This window comes from Cydia fagiglandana, chromosome Z, assembly GCF_963556715.1.
Source record: "Cydia fagiglandana chromosome Z, ilCydFagi1.1, whole genome shotgun sequence".
NCBI classification, from domain to species: domain Eukaryota; kingdom Metazoa; phylum Arthropoda; class Insecta; order Lepidoptera; family Tortricidae; genus Cydia; species Cydia fagiglandana.
Genome location: NC_085959.1, coordinates 19,182,034 through 19,195,093, shown reverse-complemented (window position 1 = coordinate 19,195,093; position 13,060 = coordinate 19,182,034). Strand labels below are relative to the sequence as shown.

At 36.5% G+C, this 13,060-nt stretch overlaps 1 protein-coding gene across 1 annotated transcript in view; it reads right to left on the bottom strand.

Moving 5' to 3' along the window:
* The window catches only part of LOC134679024 (angiopoietin-related protein 2), a 121,967-nt gene that overhangs the window by 11,912 nt on the left and 96,995 nt on the right, over positions 1-13,060 (bottom strand). The window contains exons 2-4 of the mRNA XM_063537824.1: positions 9,163-10,284; positions 8,764-8,965; positions 3,633-3,764 (exon numbers count right to left, since the gene is read on the bottom strand). Of these exons, the coding sequence (XP_063393894.1) occupies positions 3,633-3,764; positions 8,764-8,965; positions 9,163-10,284 (1,456 nt within the window). The remainder of the gene's footprint in view (positions 1-3,632; positions 3,765-8,763; positions 8,966-9,162; positions 10,285-13,060) is intronic.

Sequence of the window (13,060 nt, the reverse complement as noted above, 5' to 3'; positions counted from 1 at the left end):
ACGTTTTCTTAAACCGTCTATTTTTTAACTCTAATTTAACTTTAACAACCTGAAGCTCCTAAAGTATTGATCGTAGAGTAAAATTAAACATAACCAAATTTGTAGGAAATTGTATGATAAAACTTTTGTCCGAAGTAATAGGCTACCTCGCACAACGTATCAGCATTGCGATACAGCGAGGAAATGCCGCCAGCATCCTTGGTACAATGCCTCAAGGGCCTATTTTAGATTTAAGCTAGTTATTAATTTAGTTTAGTAGTACCGAAGTAATTATAATGCTATTTGTACATATATTCGAGATATGAGCAAAAATAAGAAAAAAGGTACCTTTAACCCTCCCTGCACCCTCAGCACACCCCCTACCCTCGAGGACTTTTAGTATGTTTATTTAGACACCACAAGGTATACCTGTACCAATTTTCAAAACTACTCGAATTATTTCCGCAGATTTTTCTAATTTGCTTGGGTTATTTCTTAATTTTTTAACTTTCTCATTGACCCCCCAAAAGTAGCCCCCATGCTTAAAATTCATTTGTTTACGTTACATGACTTACATGTCCGTCTTTGGGTCACTAATTCCACCAATTTGTACCAAATTTCAACTTAATTGGTCCAGTAGTTTCCGTGAAAATAGGCTGTGACAGACGGACAGACAGACAGACAGACGCACGAGTGATCCTATAAATAAGGGTTCCGTTTTTTCTTTTTGAGGAAAAATCATAAAAGGTTAGTAGATTTTTTGTGAAATATATTATTTTCTGAATTTCTTCTAACAAAATCGATTTACCTACCCATACAATAAAATAATATAAAAATGTGACTTGAGCAGCAAAAACGTGACTTTTAGGGAAACGAAACGTAACTTATGACTCCAGAGCCCTGGCAACACTGTACCAAACACAATAATTTGAACAACGGAAAATAAAATAATACTTAGTAAAGAAAAATAAATAAACTCACAGAACATTTGCTTGTTTTATTTTATTTAAGATAATAATGTTTAATAAAATACGTAGCAATTCTTGTGTAAATATTACAACAGGTCTTGCGGTATGTCTTATTCTTACTATGTGTTATGTGCACCCAGCAACAAAAACAGCAACATGTCTATGTACCGCTCCTTGTATTGATATCTCTCTTTTCTTAATACATATGTAACTTCTACATGCATACGCATGCGTACATGATGATGATGTTTTCATGGAAATGTTGTTTTCAATCAGCTTCTTGCCTAAAACCAAAAACTGCTCGTAAGCAATGTGATTTTCGCAAATGTAGCAGTAGAAATAGGAAAATATGATGTCAAGTATAACTCGTTACCTTTGTACTAAATCAGCCTTTTATCGAACTATTAATTGATTTATCCCTTAAAGTTTTGCTTGAAGTTCACATACTGTTATAAATTTATACATATTACGTTGAAAATTGCATTAATATTCGTGAAAAATCTGCGTATTTGTTGTGTTTACAAGTTGACAGAAATGTCACGTTGGAAACGCACGTATTTTTCCATAACATCTGTCACGTTTACTCGCGTAAAGTATTTACGCAGAATAATTCTGGCTCAGTTTTCATTATATAATTAGAAAGAGAGCGTTTTAGGTGTGAAGTTAGGCAAGTATGGAAAACTCGCGTAAAAACGTTTGTAACTCATGGTACAAATTGAAATTTTTAGTTCTTTACGTGACCGGTAGAGGCACTGTACAATTACTCCATACATTTTCCTTAACTTTCTCACTATCGACTGTCATTCACGGAACTCATAGTAGAGCTACTGACGAATATCGCATCAACTTCAATTCAACAGTTGAAGTTCATCAAGTGCGGATAGTTCATTTGGTACAACCAATAATTTAACAAAAAACAACTTTGTTTTATTACTACTTTAAGGGTTATAAATGTTATAATGGTTTGGTTTGGTTGTCACCTAACTGTGGATTGCTATTGTCAAATTTTGATAAGTAATGATTCGATTCAACGGTAGTTCAACATGCGACGTCAAAAGTGGCATGTCGAATAAGGCCCCAGAACACGTACCCACGGGCTCCTACGGGATTCTTATACATGTTTTGTAAGACCTTTGGGAGTAAAACCTGACTATGGTATACGAAATATAGGTACCTACCTGTCTTTTGCTCCTTATTGATTGTTTCGTACGTGACGTATAAAACAATATTTTATAATGTTGAATTAAGTACTATAAAAATATGTTAGATAAGATGTTCTTCTTAATGTCAGTTTAAAACTTACGGGCCTGCTGGCTGCACGCTTTATATACCTACTTCAAACCGCGCCAGTTGATTCGCTAACCCAAAGATCGATATGTTTCACCAGCTTTCTATATCGGCTATCAATAATCAGATATTGCAACTTGACTGGTGTTACACTTCATCTCCATAACTTTGAGCTTCACATTTAAGAATTAGATTGCGTAAACAAATACGTATTTGAAGGACATCGGTCTTGTCAATCAATACGTTGAGCTTCATTGCGAAATAAAGATACTAATCGTAGTCGTAAAATCCACAGCACAACATTCTCTAAATTACATACCGATTTCACCCATTGATAGTTTCTTAATAATGCGGATAGGAGTCACGGTATTCTTGATGGAAGCTTACAAGGCAAATAAAAATAAAATAATAGGTACTAGCGGTACGTAACTTTAATATGTTGCTGGTACCTATTTGGTTCTTTAAAAATTGGTAGTACATATTATCAAACGAAATTTAAAGTGCTTTGGAATAAAAAGTTCAACACTTGATTGTACTCTAATACCCACCGACGCAAAAGAAGGCCCGGTTCATAAGCTTGCCTTCTTTTAAAATATCATCCTTTTAGAACTATGATGACCATACGTCGGACTATAGGGGGCAGTTTGAGGGCAAGGTAAGGTTTATAAAAAAATCTTAACTTACGAGTATCATAATGTACCTAGTATTTGTAACATAGCCGTGTTCATAGAACTTGACATGCCCAGTTAACTCATTTGTTTTGTTCCTTTCTCACAGCTGCAATTGTCTGAGTGACGGATAAAGCCAAACGAACTTTTTCGCCATTTTGACTTATGTGTAGTCCAAGTACGTTTATAAATAACGCAGTTAGTTGCTACGATATTTGGAATTTCACATTATAAATACTAGGTACCAAATACTAAGTACAAATACTCGAAAGTGAATTGATTGATTTGCCAACCTTACCTATCATTCTGACATGCCACGAAAATGCCCGCTGGAGTCCGACGTATGATGATGACCATTCACAAAATTTTACGTCCATATCCGCTGGTTCCATATAGACAAAACTGTGAGTACATATTAAATAAACAAACGCATTTAACTGATTGACAAGACCGAAGTGATCTCATAAGTGTTCCGTGAACAAAGTTTTGTACGGAACACTAAAAATGAAAATATCTAACTATGGACGTTACTTGGTGCAGGTACCTTAATTGATCCCATATGACCTATTCGGAAGATGCTAAGTTTCAGTTGCACTCGCTCACTTCTAAATAGGTACTTACCGAGTATAAAGGACAAAAGTTAAAATCCATGCGTTAATATTGTTAGTAATGAGTGTGACTAACAGTTATTCTTAATTAATAAAGTAGTTGTGTGTGAAGGTGTACTTACAGTCCAGCCACCATCAGCGACGTTCTGTTCACAGTAGACTTTGAGGAACCAGTAAGTTGTGCCCCTGATTTGTAAGTAGTACACTCCCGACTCCCGCATACCTGCATTCAAGAGGTCCACACAAGAATAGCCCTGCAACGAATGAGAAATCGCATTATAGTTAGATCACTATACTTATATTGTTGATATCATATGTAATAATAAGTATATCATTGACGTGGTCGTCAATGCAGGAAAAAGTTGGCAAAATTTCATAATTATGAGTTAGTATATTTTCATAATTCGCTTTGAGCTTCGTATATTGATAGGTGAATTGTCATGGCACAACATGTTTGATATACCATTTTTCTCTAAATTCGCAAAAGGCTTTTCGCAATGCTTTCGCACTTGGTTACGCTTTAGGAAGTTTAGCATTAGCACCTACGAGTGTAGAGCAACTACTGCACAATACGACACTAAAAGATGAGACAGCACATTGACTGACACAGGACATTAATTTAAATGTAGTGCATAATAAATGTTTTCCATCGTATTGTCTCGGAAACGTTCGTATTTGTCATGCTACTTCAGTCAACCTCAGCACTTTTACCGAGACTGACTGAAATAGAAACATGCGTTCGAACGTTTCCGTGAAAATACGATGAAAAATAATTATGCCCTGTACCAACTGTACCGAGCTGGGTTGCTGTTTGATTCAATAAAGTAATAGAAGGTGACATAGCTTATCATATCGCTACTTTCGTGATGAGTACCTATTTTAAAGTTTTGTTTGACGCTGACCATAAAAAACAAACGCATATACCTACATAAAATTGGGATCCATATAAGTTATAGCCTAGGTGTGCCCACCGAGGTGGAGACAAAATGTCAATTTGCACAGGACAGTTTTTTCTGTGATATCACAAAGTTTCAAGCGTCACGACTGTCATTTTCCGAGTCGAATAGGGGCCCGAGCGTGCGTCGAGCGCGGCTTTCTTCCGCGGCATGCTGGCATAACGTGCCGGACCGCCAACTTCCCCTATTATGTCTGTTCATTACACATGTGGAATCTGTGGAACATTTTTATCTGCTAAGAAAAACTCCAGTTCTTGACATAGCCAACTAGATATATTATGTATAAGGTAGATGAGCACACTTTTATCATTCATCATGTAACACATAAAGTAAAATGTGTGTACTTCTTTTTAAACTTATTGAGTTGGTAAAGTAAAATCCAGTTAATGGGTTTTCCTTTCAAAGTAGGTATAAGTGCTTGTGGCAATAATAGTAATGTCTAGCGACAGCCCATTAATATCCCAATGGTAAGTTAGTAAATGGTTTATTTGATGTCCAAATGTGTCAGTGGCATCTCAGTGTTGGTCTGAGAGCAGATAATTATTCTTTTGGCTTTAGTTGCGAGTTGCGCAACGTTGTTTGCAAAGATCGCGAGCTTTCCACATCACACTTACATCTTCACATGCTTAAGTTCACATAGAAAGTATTTTAAGCGTGAGTGTGATATTACCATTGTTTTAACGACTCATAAGAAAGTGACTATGGAGATCCTGAGATTAGAAGAGCTCAACCATACGAAGAATAGCTATAGGTACAAAGCACTATACAGTATAGGTTCTACCTATGGGGTTCTTAAAAAAAGGAGTGTAGGTACTGGTTTTTAAAGGGTCGGTAACGCGCATTGTAACATTTCTGGTATTGCAGGCTTTCATAGGCTATGGTGACTGCTTATTATCAGGTGGGCCGTATGCTTGTTTGCCACCGACGTGGTATAAAATATATAAGTATTATTCATTTTTGTTCAGTCTTTCTTATTCTACTCGTGTTAATGTTAATAAAACTCGACCCAATGTTAATTTGTTAACCTGATAAGTGAGGACAGACATTTTGAATTCGTGTAGGTATACCTAATGGTACGAACAAATTGTTTCTACTTACTGCTTACAAGGATATCGCAACGTAGTTATTACTTTACTATGCCTATTCAGAAAATTATAGTAATTAAGCACGGAGGGCTGCTTTTTGTCGTTAAATAACCGAAAGAAAAGGAAAGTCGTGGCTTATTTCCATTATTGCTTGGAGCGCAGTCGTCACGATTCGACTGTTTCCTGATTATATACATCTTTGGAATTTATAGCGAGCCGAGTTTATCCGAGAAAACCCAATGTTTATCTTATAAATGCGAAAAATATAACTAAAGTTTTGTTAAACTAAGGCTGATTTGATAACTTATATGGAAAAAGTTTGCAGCCTCGCGGTTTGTCGACTACACCGGTCAAGTTCGGTCAGTCGTAACTCTCAAAAGCAATGTCTGAGGTCAACTATTTTATGTCTATTATAATACTGAAATGTCTATTATAACATGCATAATTGCATGAGATTACAAACCCTACGCTTTGCGTTCCAATAAGATTTTTTGGCCGCAATGTGAAAGTGCTAAGCTATGCCACACATATTTTAGTTTAATCAACACCTCTATTATCTATTAATTGCGTCGACCGCTAATTATGCGCGTGCGAATTTAACATTTTTCATCGTAAAATACGCAAGTGGAGTTTGCGTGTCATTCATATAGGTATAGAAATTTAACTTCAAAAAAATGATTTGCAATTAAAGCGAATAATGTACGTAAGTAAAACAAGTGCGTGCCCAACTCGCCCACCGAGGGTTCCGTACTTATTTGTTGTTATAGCGACAGCAGAAATACATCATCTGTAAAAAAATTCTACTGAGCATGAGATACAGCCATTACAGCCTGGTGACAGAGAGACAGACGGACAGTGGAGTCTTGGGATTGCTTTGGGTACGCAACTCTAAAAACGATGCTGGATGATTTTGATTTAATCCGACTTGGCTCAAATTTTATTAAATCTAGATTCATAGTTTAGTATCTGTAGAACGTGATACTGGTATTATTTAAGTAGGTAACTACTTAACAACTATGACGTGTTTTTAATTTTGAATTGGGTTAACAATAATTTATTAAACATACATGCGAGAACTGAATAAGAGTGACATTCCATTTCCAACTGCAGCTGCAATACTGTTCATTTTACTATGGAAACGCGTCGCTGTCATTGTCAATTTCCATAGAAAATGAACAGTATTGCAGCTGCAGTTGGAAATGGAATGTCACTTTATACCTGTATTAAATAGTTGCATCACTTGCCACATAACAGCAGTTCACGTACGCTAAGAAACAATAAACCCGCTGTAATCATTGGTAACTGCCGATTGGTGGGAACGGCCGGTTTTTGCGCCGCCGCGCCGCGCCACGCACAAAGCCGCGGAAAGCACTGTTTAATGCGCATGAACCAGATTTACGTAATAAGCCGAGCCCGATGCAACTTTTCTCGAGCGGAACTTATGTACCACATTTAAACATACCTTTAAAGCGAAACCTATGTAAATAGGATCTGGCAATTATTTGAAAGTCGTTTATGTAAGACGTAACAGGAATATGTAAATTATGTAAACTTGTACAATAGGTACTATAATTCCGAATCACGATACAGCTTTAAGTATTAGCCGAGCCATATGCGACGTTACCTAACTAATGCACTGCATTTTTAACAGTCCACTGCGATTCAAGGATTTAAAAGTTGATTGCATGTAATAATACCCACCGTTGCGTATGTACCTATATGTTCAGTTCAGAGCAGAATGTAGAGGTCGCAGGGCGGTAGGCTGCTATATATGCTTGACGCTATAAATTGCTTTAATACTTGTGAGCGTATAATAATAGCAATAAGTATTTAGTAATGCCCTATGAGTTGCCTGACTAGATAAATATGGATACACAGCTAGGAACGGAAATGGTAAACCCTACTTTTAAGTATTCATAATAATTTCGTACAAGATTTTATTTAAGTGGTTTACCTAGCCATCGGGCAAGGTTTGATTATGGACCGATGTCCATAATCAAACCTTGCAAGCTAAATGTGACCAAGTTTTTGTTTTACAATTGAGCTGAAATAACTTTTCAGCTCATTTAGCAGCGTAGCTTACTTGATAATACAATATTAGGTATAATATCGTCAATCAGAGATGATGGAAGTCGAAAGTCGTAATTGTAACATTCGTAATTATAACTCTGTAGGCAATGTACAAATAATCTAACCTTGATCTAACCTTCCAGTTAGGGCTCGTTAGAATTTTCTTGATTTAGTGAGTGTAATCTGCAATAAAATCCTATTTCCAAAATGTATCTAGTTCTTTAATCAGTATGTATGTTTGCAGATAACGCACTGCAGCGCCAACAGGAACTCTTTGCTAGTGCTCGTATTGCTACACCACGGGACGTAAAAGGTAAGTACGTAGAGGCAGTAGGCTGAATAACATTCATTTACCGCGTTGTGCCTCGAATTGAAAGGTAACGGTTGATTAACATTCCGCCGTCGCAGATAAACTAAGTAAGGTACCTTTTGCAATTTACGATAAAATAACTTTTATAAGTACAGTACAACCTTCACATAACTAATTTTAATTACAATTGTCAATAAGCGGAAGATTAATTATAGGTCACGTTTAGATAAATACCTACATTTCCAGAAATGCATTGCACCGTGGCCGTGGTTAGAGTTATATTTAAGATAATAATATGGTGGTATTCGTAGTAGTTTTTTTTCTGTCATATGTAACTCAAGTTACTTTGCAAATTTTTATTAATCTACGAGGTTTCGCTTCACAATTCCTTTTCTTTCACAACTCAACAGAGAGGCACCTTTGACAATCATTATTTTTCTAACGTAATACACCCATCTGCAAAAGTGCATATCCGCTTACCTATAGGTCCCTATATCACTTAGCTGTAGGTATCTATAAAAAATTATACACAAATAGAAAATATCATATTTCATACATCACCTCACCTAATTGGTGACTGCAAAGGAAAAGTTCTTGAAAATCAAAACATTATCACCAATTAATATTCGTGGTGACACTGGTGACGTTATGAAGAAGGTAAGGTATATGTTACCTAGTTATATAATTCGCTCGGCTATCACATTTTAATGGTGGCACGATTATGATTGATTCAAAGATACTTGGAAATGTACAGGTAGGTATAGGTATAGGAGTACCAGGTAGATACAACCCATGAGTAGTAATTATAATAGTTTATGTAACATCGACTCACTTTCACGTCTTTATAGTTGGCGACGATCTCCGAAGCGAAGGTGTTATTGCCGATGATGGGCTTGTTCTTGACACTCGGGAAGATAATGCCACCCTTGCGGCTGGCGGGGCGCGCGCCGGCCGCCGCGCCTGCGGTAGCGGCCGCGGCCACGCCCGCGCCCGCCGGCCCCGGCGCGGTGCTCGAGCTGCTTGGAGTGCTCGGGCTGCGTGCGATACAACCATTAGTCACAGTAGACGCGCGCACAGCCGACCACTAAACTCGCTAATGCGTAACAATATCTATAAGGTCAATGGTAAACAATAAGTAAACAATCGCTTGTCGCTTTGCAGATTCGCTCGCAGATACTTCTTAAGTTTAATATTCTAAGTCGCAAGAGATAATTGTGAGAAAAAAGGTCACCTGTTGACAACAGTAGAGGTGGGCATAGTGGTGGCGGCGACAGTGCTGGTGCTGGGCTCGGTGGCGGGGTCGTCGACGCGGAACCTGTTGGGCGCGTACTCCACAAGTCGGTCAATGGTCGGGTCCAGCAGCAGTTCTGCGGGCACCGGTCTCTGAGCCAACGTTGCTACATCATCTTCTTGTTTTTTTAACCTTTTCTCAACCATATCCAAGTTTTCTATTATAAGATTAGTTTTTACTCGTAAATCGTTGTGAATTTGACCGATAGCCCGTTCTTGCCGTTGAGTTTGTGTTAGAAGTTCATCCGACTTAGGAACCAAATCATCGACTGAGCTTTTGGTTCCAACGACTACATCCCATACTTCGTCCATTTTTTCCGATACACTCATCATGGGAATAATTTTATTAACAAGGGTATCGATTTTACTGCCTTTTAGTGCCGGAGCTGGCGTGCTGGTAGTTGTCCGATTTTTAAACAGACTGTTAACGTTGATAGAAGCAGTTTCGGGTTCCACTATGGCGGCATGCACGTCGGCCATCATGTACAAGACCTTACCTAAATTTTCAGATACGAGGTTAATATGAAATTGTAATTTACGATCGACAGTCGACATTGATGTTCTAAGCTGGTCTACTTCTTTTGTGATTTCATTAATAACCTCTGTATTCAGTCCTTTGGCAATTTCTATAACATTGAGGCTTATGGGCTTTTTTTCACTCGCTTCTGCATTGATATCGTCCACGGGCAGGAAGTTGTTATCTATCTGGTTCTTAAGGCCAACCAATTTTGAATCAATGTCAGAGACTTTTTGATCCAGCGATTCGAGTTTCCGGTCCAGCAGCTGAGCATCACTAATTCTATTGACTACCTGTCTTTTAGTGCTAGTTTCAGCGAAACTCGTTTCGTCACCTTCAGGAACATGTCTAAACAGTTTTAGGTCGAGATTACCAAGTTTCGAAATGATGGCGTCCGTTTTATGAATGTTGTCATTTACCCTCGAATCGAGAGCTTCAACTCTTCTCATAAGATGCTCTACAGCCTTGTCTAAGTTTTCAATTCTCTGTAATTTTGTTTCCAGAGTGCTAACAATTACTTCAAATACATTGAAAATATACTGCTCCCTGAAACAAAAGAAAATGATAGCGAATAAGTTAGGTCAAAACAAAATGTATACATTTTGGTAATCTTATGGATATCATTTTGGCAGCAAGATGAATTTATTAATCGGTACAGTTTAATTAATGAACCATACTAAGTGTAACTCTAATTAAAAATTCTAACTGGCATTGACTATACTAATTCTCCACCGACACTACCACGAAGAAAGTGCGAAGACAGCGGGCCTACCGCGAACCACGTTCGACGTGTTACCTCTCTGTCGCACTTGTAAATTTGCACGTAAGTGTGATAGGGAGGCAACACTTCAAACGTGGTTCGCGGTAGGCCCTCAGGTCTCTATTATCTTCCATAAAATAGTTCCAAATTTATTAACCGTTATTATTAGTCATACTGACAAAAATCATAAAAATATAAAGAAAAACAATTACGGCGTTATAATAAATGTCATAATTTTTAAATAGTCACCGTGACCTAATAATTACCTAGGCATCAGAATTTTCATCGCACGGTAAGATTATAGTGAGCTGGATGGAGTCGTTATTATTATGATGCTTATGATTCTTATGAAACACAGCTTCATACCTACATTCAGTTATACGAGTATTATATCGAACAATATAGGTATGTACCTATATTGTACATATGTATGTAGTATATTTAACTCGGCGATAGAGTTGAAATACAGCAAGAACTATGCAATTCTAATATTATAATAATTACGTTTTATTTAAAAAATTTATATTTAATTAGGTACTTAAAAGCAAATGCTTAGGATATATGTATTTAGGGCAAATTTACTGAATGAGTGTGAGGATGTGAATGACTTTAATTTTAGTGTTATCGACTCCATAGCTCCATTTTCATACAAAATAAATATTATCTTCAATGGACGCCCTCGCCACGCCATATCATTGTGATTGACGTTGCTTGTCACGCCTTAAACATAACAAAATTCACAATACATTGCGTCTTAGAATGAACTTTAAAGTAATAAATCAAACCACAAGTTATTTTTAAAAGACGCTGAACAAATGTTGGTCAGTATGAGGAGTACAGCCTACAGTTTAATTTTTTGCTCATGTTACAGGCTACACCCGGTATGTAATCGTTAGATTTATTAAGCGTCATGCTCTACAATCGTTACGACTACTAGTTACAGTCATGAATAATATGGATAAAATTGTTGAGATAATATGATTACTTACTCAGACATTATTAAATTGTATTTATTAATTTATTAAATACTTAATGTAAATTAAGTATATATTTATTGACAATCATATAAATTCGTGTAGATTAGTGTTGGATAATGTATATTGTAATTTTATATTGTGGGAATAAATATCTAAATCTATTTTTTTTTTAATTTCATAACAATATATTTATGGGAGTCAAAGCGATCCCTGGAACCCTGGATCCCTGCGATGTCAGTCACTCATTTATTTGAATAAATTGCTCTTAGTTATAAGATTTATTGAAGCAAGTACAGTGAGGATGCAGGAGTGTCGTAGTAAGTAGAGGCATATATATATAGGTAGATATGTTGAGTGGGTACATACTATGTCTATATGTCGTATAGGCGGGAAGCAATCATCATAGGCTTATGACAAGCATGACTGACCGCTTTAACCTACAAAACTAACTGTGGGTAATCCTTGCTTGTTAAATATTAATGTTAGTTACGTTATTGAATTTAATTTAATAATTTTGTCTGTATAGTCTGTCCAGACAGAAAAAATATTACTACCTACACTGCAAGTGTAAGTTTAGTAATTTCGATTGTACTCGAGACATTTCCTAACTAATTCAGTTATTGCTAGATGGCAAGTAAAAGCGAATTAGTGAAATTGGCACCATTGTCCGGTACCTACACCATTTCTTGTCGTTTCGCAACAGTAGAATAGAAACCTCAAGTACGAGGTAGGTACGCGCAATATACGTATGTACGTGCTTGTTTCGTTTATTACTTGTACAATATCGAAGCTGCCAGTCATAGGAGTTACGGGGCCTCTTTATGATGCTTTATTTCGGATTTAGTCGTTATAATGTAATGGTGGATTTGGAACACTTTGTGTTTGTAGAATTTGTATCTTTGGGGGTCGTCCATTAATTAATATCATTTATATCACACAAAATTTAGATTTTTATATCGAATCTATAAGGGTTCCTAGTTGACTATGGAATGCTAAAAATATCTAATTTTCTTAGTACCTACAATATCTAGTTACTCGTATTTGAAAGCATGACGCTTATATTTTATAGTACCTAACAAGTGTAAGTAGGTAAGTACTTACGTAGCAAATTGCTAGGTAATACTTTTTTGTTCCGTACCGTTTATTACAAAATACCATCTTAGAATATCAGCGTGTAATGTGATAATCACACATTTCTCCCTATGTACTTTAATCCGCTTTCATGTTAAAAAATTATTGACGACGGACATATTATTGCATACCTATAACCTGTCATTGAATTGTCCGCTAAAAATCACACAAAACCTTCCTAAATTTGGAGGAATTATAATTTAATGACAGTATTTAACATGCAGATTACGGCAATTATGTTGTCGAGGGAAACTATCGTTTTTTTTACATAACCGTGCTGCGTTATGGGCCTTTTAAACGAGAATGTTGTTTGTTATTTTCTAACATTAAATGTAATAACTATTATATTTATTACAGTAGAGTTGCGTAGGTAGGTATATCAAACAAAAGATTATGCATGGAAGAATCAAAGTAAACCCATATATTATCATGTGAATCATGTCTTACGCAAATA